Source organism: Tursiops truncatus, chromosome 10 (assembly GCF_011762595.2).
Source record: "Tursiops truncatus isolate mTurTru1 chromosome 10, mTurTru1.mat.Y, whole genome shotgun sequence".
Lineage (NCBI taxonomy): Eukaryota > Metazoa > Chordata > Mammalia > Artiodactyla > Delphinidae > Tursiops > Tursiops truncatus.
In genome coordinates this window covers 54,231,167-54,257,953 of record NC_047043.1, presented here as the reverse complement: position 1 = coordinate 54,257,953, position 26,787 = coordinate 54,231,167, and the positions used below count along the sequence as shown (strand labels likewise).

General features: G+C 36.5%; 1 protein-coding gene across 12 annotated transcripts in view; it reads right to left on the bottom strand.

Annotated features, from left to right (window-relative positions):
• Nucleotides 1–26,787, bottom strand: part of LRRFIP2 (LRR binding FLII interacting protein 2) — a 117,920-nt gene that overhangs the window by 26,877 nt on the left and 64,256 nt on the right. For 10 of the 12 annotated variants that reach the window (XM_073810990.1, XM_073810978.1, XM_073810980.1 and 7 more), the window contains 4 exons: nt 21,591–21,635; nt 20,039–20,155; nt 17,176–17,247; nt 12,129–12,299 (listed from right to left, as the gene is read on the bottom strand). In XM_073810990.1, the coding sequence (XP_073667091.1) occupies nt 12,129–12,299; nt 17,176–17,247; nt 20,039–20,155; nt 21,591–21,635 (405 nt within the window). The remainder of the gene's footprint in view (nt 1–12,128; nt 12,300–17,175; nt 17,248–20,038; nt 20,156–21,590; nt 21,636–26,787) is intronic. The other 2 variants (XM_073810987.1, XM_073810989.1) reach the window with 1 other exon arrangement.

Sequence of the window (26,787 nt, the reverse complement as noted above, 5' to 3'; positions counted from 1 at the left end):
GGGGAAAGGGGTAACAAATAAGACTACATAGAAATGAAAACTTTTGAATGGCAAAAAACACGATAAGCAAGGCAAAAAGACAAATGACTATAAAAAATTTTTACAATTTATATTTACTTTCTTTCCATATAGAGAGCCTCTAAAATTAGAAATAAAGAGGAAAAAACCCACTATTATGTAGAACAGTAGGCTAAAAAAATGGACAGTTCACAGAGAAACAAATTGCTTTGCATATGAAAAGATGCCCATACTAAGGGAAATGTAAATTAAAACTGTATTTCTCACTGAAACACCAGTAAGAGTCCAAAAACTTGACAATATACTCAGGGAAAAGTAGTGTGGAGAAGGAAACAGACCCTCTCATTTGTGGGAATGCAAAATTGTATAATCCCTACAAAGGAGAATTTGTTACATATAGCAGGATTACCACACCTTTTGACCCGGCAAACTTACTTTTCTGACTCCCATAGACACCAGCAAAAACACAGAAAGACCTATGCAGTACATTCGTCTTTGTAGGACTATTTTTAACAGCAAGAGACTGCAAACAACTCCAACGTCCATTAACAGGGAACTGGTGGAATAAACTATAGTACAATGGAATAAGTGTACAGTTATAAGAAAAGAACGAGGAAGAGCTCTCTATACTACAATCATCAGGTGATGAAACCCAGATGCAGAACAATATAATATGCTAAGAATGGAGGGATACAAATGTGTGTGTGTGTGTGTGTGTGTATATACACACATATATATATATACACACACACATACATATTTTTGAATGGCAAAAAAATGTCTTCTTAAGATTCAAAAAAAATGGAAGGATAAACCATTTAATTAAAAAAATTTCCTTAGGCAGTCTACCTGAAAAAGTATTCAGAGTAATGATAGTAAAGATGATCCAAAATCTTGGAAACAGAATGGAGAAAATACAAGAAACGTTTCACAAGGACCTAGAAGAACTAAAGAGCAAACAAACAATGATGAACAACACAATAAGTGAAATTAAAAATTCTCTAGAAGGAATCAATCACAGAATAACTGAGGCAGAAGAACAAATAAGTGACCTGGAAGATAAAACAGTGGAAATAACTACTGCAGAGTGAATAAAGGAAAAAGAATGAAAAGAATTCAGACAGTCTCAGAGACCTCTGGGACAACATTAAATGCACCAACATTTGAATTATAGGGGTCCCAGAAGAAGAAGAGAAAAAGAAAGGGACTGAGAAAATATTTGAACAGATTACAGTTGAAAACTTCCCTAACATGGGAAAGGAAATAGTCAAGTCCAGGAAGCACAGAGAGTCCCATACAGGATAAATCCAAGGAGAAACATGCCAAGACACATATTAATCAAACTATCAAAAATTAAATACAAAGAAAAAATATTAAAAGCAGTAAGGGAAAAGCAACAAATAATATACAAGGGAATCCCCATAAGGCTATCAGCTGATCTTTCAGCAGAAACTGCAAGCCAGAAGGGAGTGGCGGGACATATTTAAAGTGATGAAAGGGAAAAAGCTACAACCAAGATTACTCTGTCCAGCAAGAATCTCATTCAGATTTGATGGAAAATGAAAACCTTTATAGACAAGCAAAAGCTAAGAGAATTCAGCACCACCAAACCAGCTTATGACAAAAGCTAAAGGAACTTCTCTAGGCAGGAAACACAAGAGGAGTAAAAGACCTACAAAAACAAACCCAAAACAATTAAGAAAATGGTAATAGGAACATACATGTCGATAACTACCTTAAATGTAAATGGATTAAATGCTCCAACCAAAAGACATAGACTGGCTGAATGGATACAAAAACAAGACCCATATATATGCTGTCTACAAGAGACCCACTTCAGACCCAGGGACACATACAGACTGAAAGTGAGGGGATGGAAAAAGATATTCCATGCAAATGGAAATCAAAAGAAAGCTGGAGTAGCAATTCTCATATCAGACAAAATAGACTTTAAAATAGACTATTACAAGAGACAGAGAAGGACACTACATAATGATCAAGGGATCAATCCAAGAAGAAAATACAATAATTGTAAATATTTACGCACCCAACATAGGAACACCTCAATACATAAGGCAAATGCTAACAGCCATAAAAGGGGAAATCGAGAGTAACACAATCATAGTAGGGGACGTTAACACCCCACTTACACCATTGGACAGATCATCCAAAATGAAAATAAATAAGGAAACACAAGCTTTAAATGATACATTAAACAAGATGGACTTGATATTTATAGACATTCCATCCAAAAACAACAGAATACGCTTTCTTCTCAAGTGCTCATGGAACATTCTCCAGGATAGATCGTATCTTGGGTCATAAATCAAGCCTTGGTAAATTTAAGAAAATTGAAATCATATCAAGTATCTTTTCTGACCACAACGTTATGAGACTAGATATCAATTACAAAAAAAAAATGTAAAAAATACAAACACATGGAGGTTAAACAATACACTACTTAATAACGAAGTGATCACTGAAGAAATCAAAAAGGGAATCGAAAAATACCTAGAAACAAATGACAATGAAAACACGATGACCCAAAACCTATGGGATGCAGCAAAAGCAGTTCTAAGAGGGAAGTTTATAGCTATACAAGCCTACCTCAAGAAACAAGAAACATCTCAAATAAACGACCTAACCTTACACCTAAAGCAATTAGAGAAAGAAGAAAAAACAAAACCCAAAGTTAGTGGAAGGAAAGAAATCATAAAGATCAGAGCAGAAATAAATGAAATAGAAACAAAGAAAACAATAGCAAAGATCAATAAAACTAAAAGCTGGTTCTTTGAGAAGATAAACAAAATTGATAAACCATTAACCATACTCATCAAGAAAAAGAGGGAGAGGACTCAAATCCATAAAATTAGAAATGAAAAAGGAGAAGTTACGACACCGCAGAAATACAAAGCATCCTAAGAGACTACTACAAGCAATTCAATGCCTATAAAATGGACAACCTGGAAGAAACGGACAAATTCTTAGAAAGGTATAACCTTCCAAGACTGAAACAGGAAGAAATAGAAAATATGAACAGACCAATCACAAGAAATGAAATTGAAACTGTGATTAAAAATCTTCCAACAAACAAAAGTCCAGGACCAGATGGCTTCACAGGTGGATTGTATCAAACATTTAAGAAGAGCTAACACCCATCCTTCTCAAACTCTTCCAAAAAATTGCAGAGGAAGGAAAACTCCCAAACTCATTCTATGAGCCCACCATCACCCTGATACCAAAACCAAATAAAGATACTACTAAAGAAGAAAATTACAGACCAATATCACTGATGAATATAGATGCAAAAATCCTCAACAAAATACTAGCAAACAGAATCCAACAACACATTAAAAGGATCATACACCATGATCAAGTGGGATTTATTCCAGGATGCAAGGATTCTTCAATATACGCAAATCAATCAATGTGATACACCATATTAACAAACTGAAGAATAAAAACCATATGACCATCTCAATAGATGCAGAAAAAGCTTTTGACAAAATTCAACACCCATTTATGATAAAAAACTCTCCAGAAAGTGGGCAAAGAGGGAACCTACCTCAACATAATAAAGGCCATATATGACAAACCCACAGCAAACATCATTCTCAATGGTGAAAAACTGAAAGCATTTCCTCTAAGATCAGGAACAAAACAAGGATGTCTACTCTCACCACTATTATTCAACATAGTTTTGGAGTCCTAGCCATGGCAATCAGAGAAGATAAAGAAATAAAAGGAATACAAATTGGAAAAAAAGAAGTAAAACTGTCACTGTTTGCAGATGAAATGATACTATACATAGAGAATCCTAAAAATGCCACCAGAAAACTATTAGAGCTAATCAATGAATTGGGTAAAGTTGCAGGATACAAAATTAATGCACAGAAATCTCTGGCATTCCTATATACTAATGACGAAAAACCTGAAAGAGAAATTAAGGAAACACTCCCATTTACCACTGCAACAAAAAGAATAAAATACCTAGGAATAAACCTACCTAGGGAGACAAAAGACCTGTATGCAGAAAACTATAAGACACTGATGAAAGAAATTAAAGATGATACCAACAGATGGAGAGATATACCATGTTCTTGGATTGGAAGAATCAATATTGTGAAAATGACTATACTACCCAAAGCAATCTAGAGATTCAATGCAATCCCTATCAAATTACCAATGGCAGTTTTTTACGGAACTAGAACAAAAAATCTTAAAATTTGTATGGAGACACAAAAGACCCCGAATAGCCAAAGTAGTCTTGAGGGAAAAAAACGGAGCTGGAGGAATCAGACCCCCTGACTTCAGACTATACTACGAAGCTACAGTAATCAAGACAATAAGGTACTGGCACAAAAACAGAAATACAGATCACTGGAACAGGAGAGAAAGCCCAGAGATAAACCCACGCACCTATGGTTAACTAATCTATGACAAAGGAGTCAAGGATATACAATGGAGAAAAGACAGTGTCTTCAATTAGTGGTGCTGGGAAAACTGGACAGATACATGTAAAAGAATGAAATTAGAACACTCCCTAAAACCATACACAAAAATAAACTTCAAATGGATTAGAGACCTAAATGTAAGACCAGACACTATAAAACTCTTAGAGGAAAACATAGGAAGAACACTCTTTGACATAAATCACAGCAAGATCTTTTTTGACCCACCTCCTAGAGTAATGGAAATAAAAACAAAAATAAACAAATGGGACCTAATGAAATTTCAAAGCTTTTGCACAGCAAAGGAAACCATAAACAAGACAAAAAGACAACTCTCAGAATGGTAGAAAATATTGGCAAACGAATCAACGGACAAAGGATTAATCTCCAAAATACATAAACAGCTCATGCGGCTCAATATTAAAAAAACAAACAACCCAATCCAAAATTGGGCAGGAGACCTAAATAGACATTTCTCCAAAGACATACAGATGGCCAAGAGGCAAATGAAAAGCTGCTGAACATCACTAATTATTAGAGAAATGTAAATCAAAACAACAATGAGGTATCACCTCACACCAGTTAGAATGGGCATCATCAGAAAATCTACAAACAACAAATGCTCGAGAGAGTGTGGAGAAAAGGGAACCCTCTTGCACTGTTGGTGGGAATGTAAACTGATATAGCCACTATGGAGAACAGTATGGACGTTCCTTAAAAAACTAAAAATAGAATTACCATATGATCCAGCAATCCCACTACTGGGCATATACCCAGAGAAAACCATAATTCAAAAAGACACATGCACCCCAATGTTCACTGCAGCACTATTTACAATAGCCAGGTCATGGAAGCAACGTAAATGCCCATCGACAGACGAATGGAAAATGACGTGGTACATATATACAATGGAATATCACTCAGCCACAAAAAGGAACGAAATTGGGTCATCTGTAGAGACGTGGATGGATCTAGAGACTGTCATACAGAGTGAAGTAAGTCAGAAAGAGAAAAACAAATATAGTATATTAACACATATATATGGAACCTAGAAAAATGGTACAGATGAACCAGTTTGCAGGGCAGAAATTGACACAGATGTAGAGAAGAAACGTATGGACACCAAGCAGGGAAAGCGGGGGGGGGGGGGTGGGTAGGGGTGGTGGTGTGATGAATTGGGAGATTGGATTGACATGTATACACTGATGTGTATAAAAGTGATGACTAGTAAGAACCTGCTGTATAAAAAATAAATAAAATAAAATTCCAAAAAAAAAAAAAAACCAACTACAATGAGGTATCACCTCACATCAGTCAGAATGGCCATCATCAAAAAATCTACAAACAATAAATGCTGGAGAGGGTGTGGAAAAAAGGGAACCCTCTTGTACTGTTGGTGGGAATGTAAATTGATACAGCCACTATGGAGACCAGTTAAAAAACTAAAAAGAGAACTACTATACGACCCAGCAATCCCACTACTGGGCATATACCTTAAGAAAACCATAATTCAAAAAGAGTCATGTACCACAGTGTTCATTGCAGCTCTATTTACAATAGCCAGGACATGGAAGCAACCTAAGTGTCCATCGACAGAGGAATGCATAAAGATGTGGCACATATATACAATGGAGTATTACTCAGCCACAAAAAGAAATGAAATTGAGTTATTTGTAGTGAGGTGCATAGACCTAGAGACTTTCATACAGAGTGAAGTCAGTCAGAAAGAGAAAAACAAATACTGTATGCTAACACATATATATGGAATCAAAAAAAAAAAAATCAGTTCTGAAGAACCTAAGGGCAGGACAGGAATAAAGATGCAGACATAGAGCATGGACTTGAGGACACGGGGAGGGGGAAGGATAAGCTGGGACAAAGTGAGAGAGTGGCATGGACATATATACACTACCAAATGTAAAAGAGATAGCTAGTGGGAAGCAGCCACATAGCACAGGGAGATCAGCTCGGTGCTTTGTGACCACCTAGAGGGGTGGGATAGGGAGGGTGGGAGGGAGATGCAAGAGAGAGGGGATATGGGGATATATGTATACGTATAGCTGATTCACTTTGTTATAAAGCAGAAACTACCACACCATTGTAAAGCAATTATATTCCAATAAATATGTTAAAAAAATTTCCTTAAGGAAGGAAGAAATCGGGATGAAGAGAAAGAGACAAAAGACTGACTTCTTTGAATATATTTTCTTTATTGATTTGATTCAGATCTGTGTAAATAATTCACAAAATTGTAAAACAAAAGTAAATTTAAAAGCAATTCATTGTGGAAGCAACCCAAGTTTCCATCAACAGATGAATGGATAAACAAAATGTGGTACATAAATACAGTGGAATAGTATTCAGGAAGGAAATTCTGACACATGCTACAACATGAATGAACGCTGAGGACATTATGGTAAGTTACATAAACCAGTAACAAAAAGACAAATATTATATGATTCTGCTTATATTAGGTACCTATAAGAGTCAAACTCACAGAGCCAGAGAGTAGAATGGTGGTTGTGAGGAGCTGGAGGAGGAGGAATGGGGAGGTGTGTAATGGGGACAGAGTTTCAGTTTTGCAAGATGAAAAGTTCTGGAGATCTCTTAGACAACGATGTGAATAAACTTTACTGAAATGTGCACTTTAAAATGGTTAAGGTGGTAGATTTTGTTATATGCTTTTACCAGAATTAAAAGTAATTTCGTAATAAAAATTTAAAAAGCGATTCCTAAGTATTGAAAATAAAACGTAGCGAACCTAGCTATATACGTCTAGTTAGTAGTATAAGCACAGAGAAACTACTTAAAGTAACTTTTAAAAACAATGGTTGTACTATACATAACCTAGAAGCAAAATAACAACCAAAAAGAAAAAAAACAAAAAAACTTTTAACTATTTTCAGTAATTATACTGTTGGTGGTAATGTTGGTATTGCTATTCTAGGTATTGTGGGATAAAGCAATGAAAATAGACTATAACATAATTACTAGCGTCCCTAGTGACTCTGAGACCTGGGAGTGGTAGTGTGGGAAGAAGGAGATACACATATATAAGAGAAAGGAGGTCAAGTAAAAGCCCTACATCCTGAATATAAACTAGAAGTATAAGCATAACATATTTTGACTTTAAAAACAAAAAAAAAATACCCCATATACATATTTCCCTGATATAACCACTAAAAAGGTCTATAAACAGTTACCATCTTGGTGGCAAGTACACCCTTAGCACCCACACTGCTCCACTAAAAGAGAACCAGGGGTCCTTGTACTAACAGCTGATTTCAGGTCTGGAGCAGGAAATGTACCAGACGAGTCCAGAACACTTTCCTGTGCTAGACAGCAAAGAAGCTATCACAACCAATTAGACTCAGATCAAAATTACTTGGGAATCAACCTGAAGATGTTCACATTAGTTAAAGGTGGGACAACCTGAAAATCAATAAGAATAAAAGCTACAATGGATTGAAATCATCAAATGCTTGAATTCTTGCCTTCATCATGATTTTTTAAAAAATAATTGGGCACTATGAGAAGATGCCAAACAACCAATTCCTTATTTTGAAAACTTGTAAACAAAGGAAAAGAATCAAGTTTTAATCCTGCCTTTCCTATGTAAACTGTCTCATTGAGTAATAAGAGATGAGGGGAAATTTCTCTTTAAAGATGGACTTACACTAATAAATAAAGCATAGGAAAGTGAAAAGACAACCCATGGAACGGCAGAAAATATTTGCCAACCATGTATCTGATAAGGAACTTGTATCTAGAATATACAAACTCTAACAATGCAGTAACACAAAGATAATACAATTTAAAAATGCGCAAAGGATCTGAACAGACATTTCTCCAAAGAAGATGTACAAAGAATCAGTAAGCATATCAAAACATACTTGAAATCATTAGTCATCAGGGAGATGCAAAGCAAAACCGCACCTGCTAGAATGGCTAGGAAAAAACTCAGATAAAAACAAGTGTTGGTGAGGATGTGGAGAAATCAGAACCTGCTTACACTTGCACACACTTGCTGGAGGGAATGGTGCAGCTGCTTTGGAAAAGGGGCTGGTTATTCCTCAAATGGTTAAACATAGAGTTGTCATATGACCCAGCAATTCCACTCCTAGGTGTATATTTAAAAGAAAGAAAGACTTATGTCCACACAACAACTTGTACACAAATGTTTACAGCAGCATTATTCATCATAGACAAAAAGTGAAAAAACACCAGATGTCCATCAACACATGAATGGATAAACAAAATGTGGTATACCTATACAATGGACTATTATTAGGTCATAAATAGGAATGAAGTACTGATGCATGCATCACACAGGTGAACTTGAAAATATTAACCAAAGTGAAAGAAGCCAATTATAAAAGACTACAAATTATATGATTCCATTAATATGAACGTCTAGAAAAGGGAAACCTATAGAGACAGAAAGTAGAATAGTGGTTACTCAGGGCTGAGGGGAGTGAGAGACAGCTAAAGGGTACAGGATTGCTTTCTGACGTGATGAAATATTCTAAAATTGTGGTGATGGTTGAATTTGTCTGTGAAGATACCAAAAAGCCACTGAACTGTACAGTTAAGATGGATGAAGTGTATGGTATGTGAATTATATCTCAATAAAGCTGTTTTAAAACAATAAAAGAAAATGAAAGAAAACAGTAATGATAAAATTAGAATATCTCATTTTGCAACCCCTAATCAACTAATGGATATAAGTATCCAGCTACAGCATCACAGAGAGGGGAGCCATACATCTGGGCCTCCTGAAGGGTTTAGTCTACTTCTCTATGAAGTAGACTAAACCTGTATTTGATTAAACCTCTAAACCTAACTAACTATTTACAGGAAATACAGAGGAAAAAGGAGCATGGTAAAGAACGACAGTAATGAAACAGCAAAATCCCCAAGACTGTCAGAAACTGTTAAAAGAAAAGCAATCCAGTTTCTTCAACACATAAATTGCAAGGGAAAAAAAGAGATGATAGGAAACCTATAAATAAAAACAGACTTATAAGACATGACAACTAATTCCAATGTGTGGAACTTATCTAGATCCTGATTGTTTTTTTAAGTGCGAAAAAGAACAATCATTTATGACATTGAGACAACTGAAATTTTAACAATGACAGGATATGTAATATGAAAGAATTATTATTAATTTTTAAGATGTGAAATGGTCTTGTTATATTTAAAAAAAAGAAAGTCCATATCATTTAAATTCATATTAAATTCATATTAAAATATGGGGTATTTAGGACTTGCTTCAAATAATGTGAGTGGGGGAAGTAGACAGGGCAAAATTGGCCATACACTGATGGTTTGTTAGGGGTAGGTAATGGGTTCAGGAGAGTTTGTTATACTCTTCTTTTTTTCTTTTTTTGTATGTTTAAAATCTGCCATAAAAGATTTTATTAAATCTCAGATAAGCTTAAAAAAAAAAAGGAAAAAAATTCCCTACTATAATGAATAGCTATTAAGAAAAGAATAATACACCTGAGACATTCCTAATCAGGCATTCTGTCCCTGAAGTAGGTATAGAGACAATATTTAAGATGCAGTTACCATAATTCCAGCAGGAAACACTACAGACATTTTGAAAAATGGTATGAATATCATTCTCTACCCTCACAATCTGCTGCTATAATGAAACATACCAGAGTGCCTGACCTCTTTGTATGACTCTGAACAGGAACATCTACTGCACGAGGCAATATCTGTTTAGGAGAAGAGAGCTCAGGGTGAAGGTACAGCAGAGAGAGACACAACCACAAAGTCTTCTGCATCACAGTACCTGAAGCAGATCCCCAGGGTATTAAAAAAAGCATACAGATTTTTCAAAATCACAAAGCACATGATTTAAAAACAAAAACAAACTGAAAAGCCACAACTCTCTGTATACTAAGACATCTCTGCATCTTAGAAAATTATAGGAGGGAAAAATGAAGTTGGTTAAAACAGCTTATCATAAGGACTTTTTTTTATTTTTAAAATGCTCAAGGACATTTGAGGAGATGGAAAGATAAGAACTCGTTTTAGGACTGATCATTAAATACTTAGCATGAGATTTTCTTCTAATCTGTTAGAAGCAAAGAGCCAGAAATAGCTAAGAAAAATGTGTGGGAAGGCAGAAAAGGAGTCCAAGGACTAAGAAAAGTATGACAGCTCAGACACTCCACAATTGGCCTATGAGATACAGGAAGAATCAAAGAGGAAACATCTATTGTCACCAAATCTTCAATGAGCCACTGTCATCAATATGAAAATACCCAGAGGCCTCTTTGTCACTTTATCTAGACACAAGTTTTCTTACTTTAACATTTTTGTTAATAGACACTATTTTTTTCCGAGGAGTTTTAGATTTACAGCAAAATGGAGCAGAAAGTTGTGTTTCCATATACTCCCACTCCTCTCCCCGCCCCTCAGGAACAGCCTTCCCCCACTATTAACATCCCAAACCAGAGTGGTACATTTGTTACAATCAATGAACCTACATTGACACATCATTGTCACCTAAAGCCCACCGTTTACATTAGGGTTCACTCTCAGTGCTGTACATTCTATGAGTTTTGATAAATGTATAATGTATCTACCATTACACTATGATACAGAATAGTACTGCTGCCCTAAAAATCTCCTGCACTCTACCTCTTCATCCCTCCTTTCCCCAAACCCACTACAAATACTTCCTAATACTTTAAAAGTGACCAAAACAGGCTGGAATGAGCATTTTTGGTCCTCAAGGAAAGAAATTCCTACAGTGTCTACAGTAATAATGCTGGTCCCTTAGAAGTTATATTAACAGCTTTTCTCCCTTTATTATGTACAGATACAGATTGTTGTTGTTTCTAACAATTCACCAAAGCTTATTTCCTAAATTATTATTATTATTTTTAAAACTTTTGCAATGTACTGGTAACGCATTTCTTGACAGTAATATCCACTTGTCCTCTGCTTGGACTGACTAAAACGCTTTTAAAAATCCAGTAAGCTTTTAAGAGAACCCAACTTGTTTTCTGCAGTTGTCAAAAGGCAAATCCAGGCCTTGGGCAGTGGCTTTTATTTTCCATCTGCACATTTTAACAATACAGCTTACAAACCTCTAAAGAAAACATCTGTTGATTTTTGACCCACATCTCCACACTGCAGTTTTTAAATAACTGGTTAAAGACGTCTCTCCAACCATTTAGGAAACAGATTCTCTTGAAAAATGAGAGAAGAAACGAAAAGAGAAGAGAAGAAAAGAGAAGAAAAGAAAAGAAAAGAGAATAAAATGAACCACCTCACTGAAAGCCTCTGGAGCTTTGGGCAGTTCCAGCCAGTTATAGCAGGAAGAAGTAATTCACTGTAATTGTCCCAATTAAGAGATAGAAAATAAAGATAAAATTTGAGCTGTATTCTATTTTCAGAAACTAAAGGAGGTCATAAGCTTCCCCTTATGAAAATAAGTAAAATCTTATAAAAATTAAGAAAGGAAAACATTTCAGGACCTGCAATCTTACGTTCTGTCAATTTCCTTGCACCAATCAGTTGTGATGGAAATATCATTCCCGGGGATGCTGTGCTCTCCCATCAAACCCAGTACTTCTTAAATGGCAGGTTTTAATTTTCTGACCCCAGAGAAAGGCATGATGTAAGATGAGCAATTACCTTTGATTTTTCTTCATTTTCTCTATAAAATTCTGCCATCTGTTCCTCCTGCTCTTCAATAACATCCTTGAGGGTATCTACTTGGTATATCAAATTGTTCTTCTCATTGTCTAACTGTGCATTGGAAACCATGGCTTTCTTGTATTTTTCTTCCACTTCAGACAAAGACTCCTAAATGAAAGTCAAAGTCATCAGCCTAATATCTAAAATATGTTCATTGCCTATATGCCATATAACAGGAAACTATAGCACTGGCACAAACACATGAAGATGCATTTTTGCAAAATAAAAGCAGTTTGGGGAACCCTTTGTTTAGTAACATGCACATAAAACATGAGGATGACAAGAAGCCAAGGACGCATCATTATAAGCACTTTATGGGCTCTCTGCTGTCCAAAATAAATTCAAGCAGCAGTGCAGCCTCTGAACGATGAAAAGGTGTGCAGACAACATATAAGAGTCATAGTGTAAAAATCATAAAATACAGAATCATTAATGGTTTCAGAAATGTTACTCCTGTAGTTTTTAACAACAGCTATTTGCAACAGAATACAGATACAACAGAAGACAGCCTCTCTTTACTCAAGTAAATTTCATACTTATTTGAATTGCACCACTTCCTGGACCTGTGTTTTCAGTACTTTCTTGGTCTGCATAACATTAATGTAAATGTATAAACATTTTGTCTAGCAACTTCAAATATTAGCCATTTTTAAATAAGTAAGCAATATAAAAACTATTATTTAAGCAAAAAGAGCTACCACTCAATGCCTAAATTTTTATATACTTCAAAGTTTTCTGCCTAAAATAGCTTACAGCCTGTTTCTTAATAACTACATCTATTTTGGTAGATTACTACTACCTAGCAGTATTTTTAAAAGTAAAAAGAAAAACATTTCACATAGAAAAAGTCATCACTTCTGGAAGTAAATTTTTATTTTATTTAAAAAAAATTTTTGGCCATGCGGCATGCAGGATCTCAGTTCCCCAACCAGGAATTGAACCCACACCCCTGCAGTGGAAGTACAGAGTCTTAACCACTGGACAGCCAGGGAAATCCCTGGAAATAAAATTTTAAAATATTAATGCAAATGTTTAACAAAAGATCAGTGATATAGAACTGAGAGTCCAGAATCCTACATTTATGATCAACTGATATTTGACAAGGGTGCCCAGACAACTCAGTGGGGAAAGAGTAGTTTTTTCAATAAATGGTGTTGGGACAACTGAGATCCACATGCAAGCGAATAAAGTTGGACTCCTACTTCACACCAAACACAAAAATTAACTCAAAATGGATCAGAGACCTAAATTAAAAGCTAAAACTATAAAACCCTTCCCAGAAAACACAGAGTAAATCTTCATTACTTTGGAGTGGGCAATGGTTTCTCAGATACGATACCAAACTATCAATGAAAGAAAAAGTAGACTTTATCAAAATCTTTTATGCTACAAACAATACCACCAAGAAAGTAAAAAGACGACCCACAAAATGGGAGAAAATATTTGTAAATCTTATATCTGATAAGGAACTTGTATCCAGAATATATAAAGAACACTTGGAAATCAATAATTAAAAGACACATCATTCGATTTTAAAATGGGTAAGGATATGACCAGATATTCCTCCAAAGATGGTGTGCAAATGGACAATAAGAATACAGAAACTTTCTCAATATAATTAGTGATTAGGGAAATGCATATCAAAACCATAATGAGATACTACTTCAGATCTACTAGGATGGTTATTATCTATAATCAAAAAATGAGAAACAAGATAAGTGTTGGTGAGGATATGAAAAAACTAGACTCCTCATACATTGCTGGGAAGAAGGTAAAATACTGCAGCTACTTTGGAAAACAGGTTGGCAGTACTTCAAAATGTTAAACATAGAGTTACCATACGACCCAACAATTCTATTGCTAGGTAATCTACCCAAGAGAAATGAAAAGATATGTCTATACAAAAAGCTGTACACAAATGTTTACAGCAGCATTATTCATAATAGCCCCAAACTGGAAACAATCCAAATGCCTATCAACTCACAAATGGATAAACAAAATGTAGTAAATCCATATAGTGGAATACTACTCAGCCATTTTATACACACACACACACGTGTGTATGTGTATATATATGTACATATATGTATACACACATGTATACACATGTGTGTATACGTGTATACACACACACACACACTGACGTGTTTTATAACACGGATGAATCTTGAAAACATTATGTTAAGTAAAAAGCCAATCACGGGCTTCCCTGGTGGCACAGTGGTTGAGAGTCCACCTGCCGATACAGGGGACATGGGTTTGTGCCCCGGTCTGGGAAGATCCCACATGCCGCGGAGCGGCTGGGCCCATGGCCTGTGCTGCTCTGCAACGGGAGAGGCCACAACAGTGAGAGGCCTGCGTACAGCAAAAAAAAAAAAAAAAAAAAAAAAAAAGCCAATCACGAAAGACAACATAGACTAGTGGTTACCCAGGGCTAGGTGCAGGAGTGGGAGTGCAGGAGTGGGGAACATCTGCTGATTAGTATGGGGTTTCTTCTTGGGGTAGTGAAAATGTTCTAAAATTGGTGATGGTTGCACAATTCTGTGACTATGCAAAAAAACCCCACGGAATTGTACACTTTAAATGGGTAAATTTTATGGTATGTGATTTAAATCTCAATAAAGATACACACAAACACATATGCATACACTTAATAATTCTTCACAACCCAGGACTGTATTAACAGGTAAGATTTATATTATGATTGAGAACAAATGTACCCAAAATAAAGAATATAAGCCCAGTTAACTGTATAATGGTTCAAATATAGTAGGTATCTTAACACAATGCAGAATTTAGAATGATTCTCATCCATCTCAGAGACTAATAGCAAAAAAAAAAGTCCTCCTCACAACTCAGTCCCATACAAAACGGGGCATGACTGCATGAACACCAGAATCTAAGACAGTTCAAGCAGTAGCTGCAAGGACACAATATATAACATAATAAAACTGACATAAAATGTATGGAGTGTACTTTTTCCTTTAAACAAAAGACCACAGAAGACTATTTTAAACTTAAGTGTCAAGGTAGTTTGTTGTTGTTGTTTTGGCCACACGGCTTGCAGGGTCTTAGCTCCCCAACCAGGGACTGAACCCTCAGCAGTGAAAGATCGGAGTCCTACCACTGGACCGCCAGTGAATTCCCTCAAGGTAGTTTTAATGATTTTAATCTAGCTCACACAGTGATACCCATAAGGAATGAGTTTTACTTAAACGTGTCTAAGGCCGCGATGTTCAGTGTAGGTGCTGGACTAGAAGCAACAGCATTATCTGGGACCTGGTTAAAAACGCAAATTTTCAACCACTCCGTCCTAGACCTACTGAATGAGAATATCTGGGAGTAGAGTCCAGCAATCTGTGATAACAAGACCCAGGTGACTGTGGAGGGAGGGTAGAGGGGGGAAAAAACACCTCAAAGGCAGACATACTTAAGAATAATGTCATAAGCAGTGACTGAGCATCCTTTTTTAATAGAATATAGATATATCACACCACCATGCTTTGACCACCAACCAGGTAATTTTTTAAAAGATTTTTTTCCATTTAAAAGAGTCATTTCAAGGATAAACATAATTTGAAGTCAAGTTCAATTACACACTAACCATGAATTAAGGAAAGGGGACTTATCTGTTCAGAGTCTCAAATAAGGTTAATCTGTTTTTTGTATCTTTCAAAAAATGAAATAAATGGTAGATCTAAAAGGTAAGGGGAAAATGTTTAAGATAAAATAAAAAACGAGTAAGAATGCCTTTGAATCACTTGCTTTCCTGATACATTATGTTACGTACGAGACTTTAAAATGAATGTATTTATTGAATGTACTGGATTTGTTCCATTGATCTAAGTTATTTCCAAGTCATATCTCTAAAACCTTAAAAGGGGGATTAAATCCTGAAGATGAGAGCAGTAAGACTAACTGAGCACATCAGCTCACTAACTCTGGGATCTTCCTGATGTTTACCGACAACCACACACTGCTGTCAGCAGTGTCCAGGCTTCCTGGGGGCGCTCTCCATAGGCCTTCCCACCCTTTCTGGACCATAATCCCCTGCATGAAGTTTCTGGCTGGTAGCTGGGCTAAGTCCAATCATGCTTGGTGGCTGAGCAAAGCCTTGACCATCAGGTCTACACTCTGTTCTTTGAGCATATCCTGAGTCACCTTTCTGAAGGCCCTGCTTACGCATTTTTAGAGGCCTGGTGTGTATTTCTATTTCAAATAGGGACCTACATGTATTCAGAGAAACTTAAGAGTAATTCATAATACTAGGTTTGAACTTCATAAGAAAACATAGGGAAGAGCATGAAAATCAAGTGCCATTTACAAGTAAAATGTCTGCCTCACATGGACACTTCTACTGGAAACTGGTAGCCATCCTTGACTGGAAGAAATAAGGCCCATTTAAATTTACCTCCAAATGCTTCAAGGCACCGAATCTGTGTAACCCTTTTTGATCTATGTGAAAAACAATCAAAACAAAAAGAAAACACAGTCCTCATGCTTCAGGGTCCTTCCTCCAGAAGGAATATTTATAGTAATGCTCTTTCTCTTAGATGCTTCTTCCTTCTACTCCTAATACTGACTGAATTTGGTGGCAGAAACAGGCAATGCTCTTTCATTTAGCTTGGAAGAATTTTAAGGTCTAATTCTCAATAAAAAATATTCTTAGAACACTTTTTAGGGTTTTGCCCAACTCAATTTTGTAAGGCTAAGACACAAGGGATACGTAAGTATTTTATAAGGTTTAAAAACTGTAAGGCATAATATCTTTTCCTGAATATTCCAAAAACTACAGTACACATTTAAACATAAGCAGAGATTGGAAGTTCGCCTTTCCTATGCATTGCAGGTTAAGCACATGCTTGAAAGACAAACACTGTTAGTAAAGCTATGTGCAGTGGGGTTAATAGAATTTGTGAAACCACCATTACCAACACTTCTGCGTACAGAGAACATGCTTGGGCTGCAAAATGGGCCCTGATACCTTTAGTTCCTTAAGCCCCTGCATGTATCTCCCTTCTACATCCTGTATCTGGTCCTTAAGGTCATAGATATCCTGCAGGACATAGGAATGAACCATTGCATAAAACCACACACAAAGTCTCAAAGGATTCAGATGAAAATGTGAATTACTTTTGCATATTCCAGACTAAAAGCAGAGAAACTGAGGTATACAAACGTAACTGCCACTGCAAACTGCTAAAAGGGGCAAACAGGCAAGTGATGGTGGGGCTGGGGAAGGCCTGGAGTAATGAAATCATTCTAACATATCAAATACTTCCTTGACATTAACTCCTGTGGAAAAAACATTAGCAAATGGGGCTGGCGCTGTGTACAAAAGCTATATAAGTTATAACATTTTTTAAAATACAATTTAAAAAACTGTATCAATCATTCAAATAATTTTTAGCATAACACTCCACCGATAGCTACTAAAATATGTAGTAAATTAATTATAAGCTGAAGATTCTACTGAGCCATGCAGAAGTTTTAAAAAATGTAAAACTAGAGATGAACAAAGTTGTCTTTCAATGACTTGGTTACTGACCACAATTAATTTGGGGGAAAGACAGGTAAAGGGAGGGGTATTAAACAAATATTTTAAACACAGTGTCAAATGAGAGAGTCTATCCTGAGGACATCATTTAAATGATGAGAAAAGCCTTTGCTCCAAATGTTACCATAATCCTTATAAGAAAAGTGAAGCAGGCCAAATTTTAAATGGAAAATATTGTTTCCCTTGTACCTGACCTTGCTACATGAGGTCTATTCTGGATGGTTGATTTAGGGGGGAAATAATTGATACAGGGCCCTGAACATAACTGTACAATTACAGGCAGGATCAATTATCAAAGGCCCATTACACAGAGTTTCTATATTATATTTCCCCTGCCCCCTTCATTCCCTCCTTGGTAGTTTTGTCTTTTATTCATTCGTTCATTCGACAGACATTTATCAAGTGCCTATTAGGAGCCAAATGCTAGGATACAAAAATCTCATTTCCTTCAAGGAGGTTGTTCTCTCAAAGAAGAAATACAAGTAAACAGCGAGCACAAGCTCAGTCTGAGGCTGGAATGCCCCATCCTTTTGTCCCACTAGAAAATAGCACCTAAAGGCAAGAGTTAAGCTTATTCAACGTTGCACCCTTGTGCTTATGCCTGGTACTTAGGAAGAGTTCAATAACACTGACCCCTTCAAAGTCAGAACCAGGCTGACCTGGGCCTCCTTCTGCAGTGCCGCTGCCGCTGTTCCAATCCTCACCCTCTCCTAACCTCCAGCCCACTTTTACGAGCTGCCCATTTCACAAGCCAGACTCCTGCTCCTACCCTGCCCACAATCTTACTCAGTCCCCACCGGTCCCTCCCTCCTCCTCTACTGTGTCAGTGGGAAGGGGCGGCCACCTTCCATCCATCTGATCCCTGGACACTCCTCTCACCCACTCAGGCACTTTCTCAGTCAGCTACCCCTTCTCCTTCCTTAACCTTCATAGTCTCTCTCTACTGGCTCAATCCAACCAATGAAAACAACAACTAATGCTGCCTTTAAAAGAACACAAAAACCTCTTAACTTCCTCTCTCTCTGTACTGACCAAACAACTTCCATTCTCCAATACTCTCTTCAGAGCAAGTTGCCTACATTTTCTCCCATCACAGTTTCGACTTGCTCATCTCATCCCCATTGTTCAACCACAGGGTAACTCTTCTCCTTGCCTCCAATGCTTCTTCCAGTCTGTGGTCAATCTTTAGGAATGCAAATCAGATAGTACTGCTCCGCTATTTAATATCCCCTAGTTGTCAGGGTAAACCTGAATTCCTGCCACACAAGGTGCTTTGTGATATGGCCCATCACTACTTCTCCAGCTTTCTCTCTCACCCACTACGAATCCTCACTTCTCATCCTACCCTCTGGCAACTTTGCTATACACATAATCTTGTGGGTCTCTGAATTTAACTATCTGAGAAAGCCTTCACCCTTCAGCTTCTTTGCCTGGTTAATTTTTATTCTTCCTTCACCCCCTCTCTCCACCGAAAAACCTTTTTTAAAATCTCTTCTTCTAGTCTAATTTAGATGATGCTTCTCTGAATTCCCTTAACAGCCCTATTCTTACTACTGCCATGGCATCACACCACCTGGTTTTACTGGTTTATATCCATTTGTCTTCCCTATGAAACAGCGAACTCTTTAAGTCCAAAGTGTGCTTTACTGCCTGACTCTGTGGGGCCAAGTGCTCAACAACGTTGAACGAATGAATAAATGCAATTTTTATTACTGCCCTTCCCTCGTTCCTCAAAAAGAGCATGTCCAGCAAATAGACATTCAAATACATTTTGAAAGTGTTATTAATAAGAATGGAGACTCAACTAATGGTTTAAATGAGCTTACATTACTCAGGTATTTCTGTCATCCCAAATATTATTATACTTGTCTTATCATGAAACACTGAGAGATAACTGTATTCAGGCAGCCAAATAACACCATAAGGCTCAAAAGACTAATAATTCCCCAAATCTGGTTCCTTGTACATCCACATATTTTCCATTTAAAATATGGCCAATTATTTGAGAGAATTACTTTTATATACATTAGAAAGATTTTTTGGCATTTGTAAATTAGCAGAAGTCATTCCAATATCATCAAATGTTCAGGAAAGAGAATGGAAGAATTAACTAATCTCCTTCCCTTCAGACCCTAGTCACATTCTTGAACTGCACTAACAATTTTTTTTAAAGAACTCATACCATACTTTTTTCTTCCTACCAAGACACATTAAATGTTAAATAGTTCCACTAGACTACAAAGAAGCCAAAAAATTGTTTATAAAAAGCAAACCAAAAATCGCGGTTTACCCGCAATTCACTTAATGAGGTGTCTGGATCTATTAAGCTGCTCGTGTCCCCGCTTCCTCGTCTGGATGAGTTTCCACTTAGAGGGGTTGTTGCTGAGGCAGAATTTCGAGATGAAGGCTAGAGAAAAAGAAATATGGCACTTTTAAGTCTTGTTTCTTTAAAAATATATTTGCTGTGGAAACAGCAATATATTGCTGTTTCCACAGCAAATATATTGCTGTGGATGGTGGGGAGAGATCTAACACAGGGTGACAAGAAGTTACCGAATGCAATCCACAGGCAATTTAGATTGGCTCTGGGGAGAGGGTACCCAGAGACGGGCCCAGGCATACTAAGCACAACTGTGTTCGCTCGCTTTCCTGGAATCTAGAATTCATAATAACTAAGAAGGAAATGGTTCGTGTGAGAGTTGTCTGTTTTCTAAGTTTATCTTTGCTGTATTGTAAACAGCACTGGGGTGAGTACATCTGCTTGATTTTAAACAGTTTTAGAATGTTATACTTGGTATGCTAGTTAGCAGTCCTCCTGTTTAGTTCCTGAAGCTGCTTCTTTAGAATCTTTTCTTTTCCTAATACTTTGCTGATAAAGTTGGAGATACTATTTGCAGCTGACAGCAACAATACCGTGTATCACTATGAATTTAGACTGCTCTTCCCACAATGAGTTTAAATGCGACATCATGCTACTGGAGTAATAAATGGCAGGGATTTGTGCTATTCAATACAGCAGCCAACTAGCCACATGCAGTGATTGAGCACTTGGAATGTGGTTAGTCCAAACTGAGAATTTTTTTTTTAGGTGTAAAATACACACCAGATTTTGAAGGCTTAGTGTAGAAAAAAGAATGTAAAATATTTCATTAATAAGTTTTCATATTGATTATGTTTAAATATTTTGGACATTTGGGTTAAATAAAATATATTATTTGTATTAATTTTATCTGTTTCTTTTTACTATTTTAGCGTGGCTGCTAGAAAATTTAAACTTACATATGTGGTTTACATTTGTGGCTTGCACTGTATTTCTGCTGGATAGAACTGGTACACCTTTTGGGGGCATAGCACAAAATTAATCCTGATAATTTCCCTAAGATGACTTTCTAAAAATATTTCTGGAAGAAAATTAGAGATTTTTTAAACACAAAGCAACTCCTAGAAAGGAGTTATTTTATTGTACTTCGAAGAATAATTTATCTATAATAGGAAAAAAACAAAACCCTCAGAGTTTGTCACCACCATTCCTAAAGACACTTCTTCATTTTCAGTGTTTAATGGCTTCTTCTAAGGATTAAATTCTAGAGGAATGAAAATCAAAAGAGCAGCCAAAAGTTTAAGAGGTGACATTCAAGGAAATAAAATGCAGTGTCTTTTCTCTTCCCAGTGCTTCACATGATTCAACCACAGAGGAATCCGGGGGTCAAGGACAGGAAGTAGATGAAGAGAGGAAGAGTAGCTCCATCAGTTAAACTGTTGTAAAATCAAGAATAAAATAGTAGTAGACAGTAAGTTATTGACCTTGAGAACTTAATTTCCTTAGAAATTTAGATACTCACCCTTGTGTAATTTTCAGCATATTGTTTGTCAGATTTTTCATCCAACTAGAAAAGAACAGACATAAAAATCAGAAAAGATGCTTAGCATTTTGATTTTTTTATGGGGAAAAAAAAGAAGTGACCTCATTTGAGTTCTCCAAGTTCAATCGATATTTGGAACCTAAAAGCAAACATACTAAAACTGAAATAAAAGTTGGGACACATAAAACAAGATGTTAAGAACTTTAATTCTTATCTAAGGAAGACATGGAGTAAACAAGCTGTCCTTATGAAAAAATTTAGAACTTTTACACAGATTTTCTTTTCATGGTATTTGAAACATATTAAAGAAAACTATATGTTAAACTTAAATTTTATCATTGTAAAAGTTAACGCACACACACAAAAAAGTGTATACATCAAAAAGAAAATTCTGATAAAACCAAAAGCCAAAAAACTTTCTTATCTTAGCATTACTGACACAGGACACACAGATTAAGACTAGCATACTTAGACAAAAACGTTCAGATTGGGCTAGAGCATGTAAAATATATCATCAAAAAAATTTCCCCACAGCACTAAGGAAATTGGTTGCCCGGTTTTTGTTTTTGCTTTTTAAGTAACACACGCTCACGTATCCAAAAAAAGAGAAAAAAACAGCACAAAGGGTATGCAAAGTAAGCCTCTCTCTAGAGGTACACCATACCCAGATCTTCAAGGGCAACCTACACCCAGTCTTTAAAAAATTCTAACACATTAAAAAACAAAACAAAAAGAACAACAAAAAAATTCTAACAGTAGTGTCCCAAATACATTCCATATCTTCTTTTTCCTCTTACCATGTTTCAGAGATCAGAGAAAGTACTTTATTTTTCTTCATGGCATTTGTCACTCCCTGACCCCATGATATTTATTAACTTAGTTATTAATAAATAAACTTATTTATTAATTGATCTCTCTCTCTTAATGTAAGCTCTATGTTTGTATGTTCTTTTCTGTATTCCTAACACCAAGAATAGCACCTGGGGCTTCCCTGGTGGTACAGTGGTTAAGAATCTGCCTGCCAATGCAGGGGACAGAGGTTCGAGCTCTGGTCCGGGAAGATCCCACATGTCACGGAGCAACTAAGCCGGTGTGCCACAACTACTGAGCCTGCGCTCTAGAGCCTGCGAGCCAAAACTACTGAAAGCTGTGTGCCTAGAGCCTGTGTTCCGCAACAAGAGAAGCCACCGCAATGAGAAGCACGTGCACTGCAACGAAGAGTAGTCCCCGCTCACCGCAAATAAAGAAAGCCTGCGCGCAGCAATAAAGACCCAACACAGCCAAAAATAAATAAATTAAAAAAAAAAAAAGAATAGCACCTGGCATACAGGACTCAAAATTTCTTGGATGAACGAATAAATGAATTATATCCCATATGTACTTATAGACTTACCTCATTTATTTTAACAGCTGCATAGTACCCTATTATCTGGACATACCATAATTGAGTTATCCTATCTTCTGCAGATAGGCCTTACGGTTGTTTTAGTTGGCGTTTCAAGAAGGGAAGTACCTTAAAGGTTTAGTCTAAAACCCTGATTTTATAGCTGAGGAAAGAGAAATTCAGAGGTGAAAGATCTTGCTGAAGCATGCATAACTGCTAAATGTCAGAGCTGAATCCAGACCTCAGTTTTGTGAATTTTTCGTATTATTTACCTGTATATACTGTCCAAATTACCACTGGGGGAAAAAAGTCACAGAAAAATTTAACTAAATGAAAATATACCCAGACTCCAACTCCTAGACCAACCCTCCCAGCCCAATCTAGAGAAGAGATTTGAAAACCTTCCTTAGTTAATTATTAAAACACAAAATGTCATTATTTCTGGCTCAGTTCAGATCACTTCACTCTAACTTCCTCATATTTGACAGTTTTTTCTGTTTTTTTATTACCCACATTTATTTGTGTTCATTTTCTGTCTCAGTAAACACCTTTTATTATAAGTACCAAATCAGAATATAAATACTATCTCAGACTTCAAATTCTTTTTGCTACTTCTTACTGTAATCCTCTTAAAAAAAAGGAACTGATTTTAGTTCATTTTGACTTCTTTAAACCACATATGAAATGTTTTAAAACAGGCGATGACAATAGTTTTTAATATTGGCAGTTATTGCCATAGAAAGGAATTATCTTCCTCACATCTATACTAGTAAGATATATTGCCTAATATTTAATGTGTTACTCCTCAGAGTGAAAGAAATATCATATCTAAATAAACTGACTTATTTTCCTTAGAGTATCTTCCAACTCTCTTCTACTAATGAGTTAAAGAGAAAAACAAGCAGCATTCAGAAACATTCTTCCAGGTCCATTTGAAACCCTGTCTCTTATCCCACTCTCACACAAATGACCCCCAAACCCACCCAGTTTTTAATAGACAGTCACCTGAGAATAATCTTACATTTCAGAGGCTGCATCGCTGACCCAGTCCACTGCAGGACTGATTCTGTTGCTTTCGCTATCTCCTGACAGATCCCAACTGCAGCACCTGCCCAAGCTGATCGTGTGCCAAACTTCAGGGACTGTGGAGGTAGCAAAAATGCCTAGAGCCGCCCCGCTGCAGGGACTTGGCCAGAGACTCTTCAGTGCTCACTTTGCAGGCTTGTGCTGCATTATACGCAGCCTTCCGTTTAGACGAAAAGCTAGTGGAAACCTGGTATTCTAAAAGCCCTGGGAGGTCTACATAGCTGCATTGCAACGACAAGCTAGTGTTCAAAATGATGACCAAAAGAGTCTGCCAGATCCTCAAAAGGCTCTTAAGTGGAATAAGATATAATCATGTTTAATATACTAAGGTATAAAAGAGGGAAATGTTGGTAAAAGGGTACAAACTTTCAGCTAGAAGATCAATAAGGTCTGAGGATCTAATGTAAAACATGGTGACTACAGCTGATTTAAAAAAATTGTTATATATGAATAACATGGAAAAAATAAATATGCAATAATATGAAAAACCAGAAAACAAAGGCTATATGTACTATATAGTCACACTTTTGTAAAACAAGCAAAGTAAACTGAGATAGAGAAAAATACGGAAAATAAGTCATCAAATTGCTTTAAAAAAAAGTGGCTAAACAAAATGGTAGACTAAAATATAAAACAACAACAACAAAACAGAAAGCAAGGCTTTTTTCCTTAGTAAAGCCCTCAGGACTTGCTCATGAATACTGACTACAGCCTACTATTCTCAAAAACTTTCAAGTAAATATTATGCCATTACACTCCTACATAATTAAATTGGTAATTTTCCAATCAAGAAAAGGGTCCCCTTGATAGCTAGAAATGGAAAGTTAGCTGATAGGCTTGTATCAATAATATTTCATATTCGTATTAATGCACAAAGAAGAGCACATGATGGCAAACTTTATTGCTTCTTTTAAGAATTTCAAATTATCAACTCGTAAACAAAGTCTTAAATATCATCTTTTCCATATTTCAGTGATAAATGCCTTTGCCTTATTTATGTCTGGGAAATCTGAAAATGCTTTGCTCTTGACATCAGAGTATAGATTGTTTCTCTTTAAATCTACACTCCTTATTTGTTGAAATTAGTACATGAGAAATATTTCTTAGAATACATATCTTGTCAAATCTTTGAAACCCTTGGTTTCTTCTTAAAAGAAAGATATTTCTTATTCTCTGATTAAGAGGCCCTTTGACCTTCATTTCAGCAAATGGCTACTTTGACAGATAATTTTATCCTACTAGAATGGTAAAATACAATTTGAACCTTTTTGAGTGGAAACAGAATTCTAGTTGTGAACACATTTTTTTTTTTTTTTTTTTTTTGGCTGTGTTGGGTCTTCGTTGCTACGCACGGGCTTTCCCTAGCTGTGGTGGGTGGGGGCTACTCTTTGTTGCGGTGCGCGGGCTTCTCATTGCGGTGGCTTCTCTTGATGCACAGCATGGGCTCTAGGTGCGCGGGCTTCAGTAGCTGTGGCTCGCGGGCTCTAGAGCGCAGGCTCAGTAGTTGTGGCGCACGGGCTTAGTTGCTCCGTGGCATGTGGGATCTTCCCGGACCAGGGCTCAAACCCGTGTCCCCTGCACTGGCAGGCAGACTCTTAACCACTGTGCCACCAGGGAAGCCCCGTGAACACATTTTAATATCATCATTTGAAAGAGTTGTTTAGAAACAAAGATGTATTTTATTCCAAATTTTTTTTGCTCTAGAGAGGGGTCCAACATATATTTTAGGCTTTGCCAAGAGGTAAAATTAAGGATATTATATAGGTACTTAGATAACCATTAAAAAACAAAGAAAACTTTGGCTGGTAGGCTATAAAATAACGGGGCTGGCCAGATTTGCCAACCACTGCTCTAGAGAAGCTTGTGCTTATGTTACAAGGTATACAGCATGACTCGATACACATATACACAGCCTGTATACATGTATATCAAATCATCATGCTATATACCTTAAATATGTATACTTTTTATTTAAATATGTAGACAGATCAAAATAACTACCTGGCAAAAGAAAAGAGTTTTATTTAATTAGTAGAGGCAGTGGAAGACTAAAAAAAAACTGTCAACCTTTTCACTCCTGTGTAGTTACTAAAATAAATTGCCAAGAAGTAAACGTAAGGAGGACATAGCCAGTAATTCAGACATCACATTAGATGCTAAAAGAGTTCACAGTTTTTAAGAGAAAAGGTGTATACAATAAATTAAATTGTTTATATCTATGAAAAAACAGGTTACTAAGCAAATTAATAAAATGGGCAATATTTCAAGGGAAGGACTTGGGAGCCAGTCTTCTAACTTTGTGTGCAGAGAGACTGTTGATGTGACCAAGGTCAAGATGGGACTGTTGCTCAGCCAGCCAGCTTCGAGCGCCAACAATCTGGAATACTTAAGGACAGCACTCAAAATTGTTTTCTAGGATTAGTCATTCAGAAATAGCTATTTAAATACAATTGGTGACATGCTAAATATAAATAATTCTCTCTTCATTAAAAAACTGTCTAATTTTTTGTTAAGAAACCCTGACTCATCTGCTTCAAAGCACTTGATAATTAGGACAGCGTTGGTCCAAGGGCAAACAACACTAATGCCAGTTACGGAGAGACGTCACAGACAGAAAATCAGGCTGTTACATACATCAGGCAGGTAGACATCTGCTGGTCTAGGTTCCTTCATTAAGGTAAATGCCTCAAGGCATTTCTACTGGAC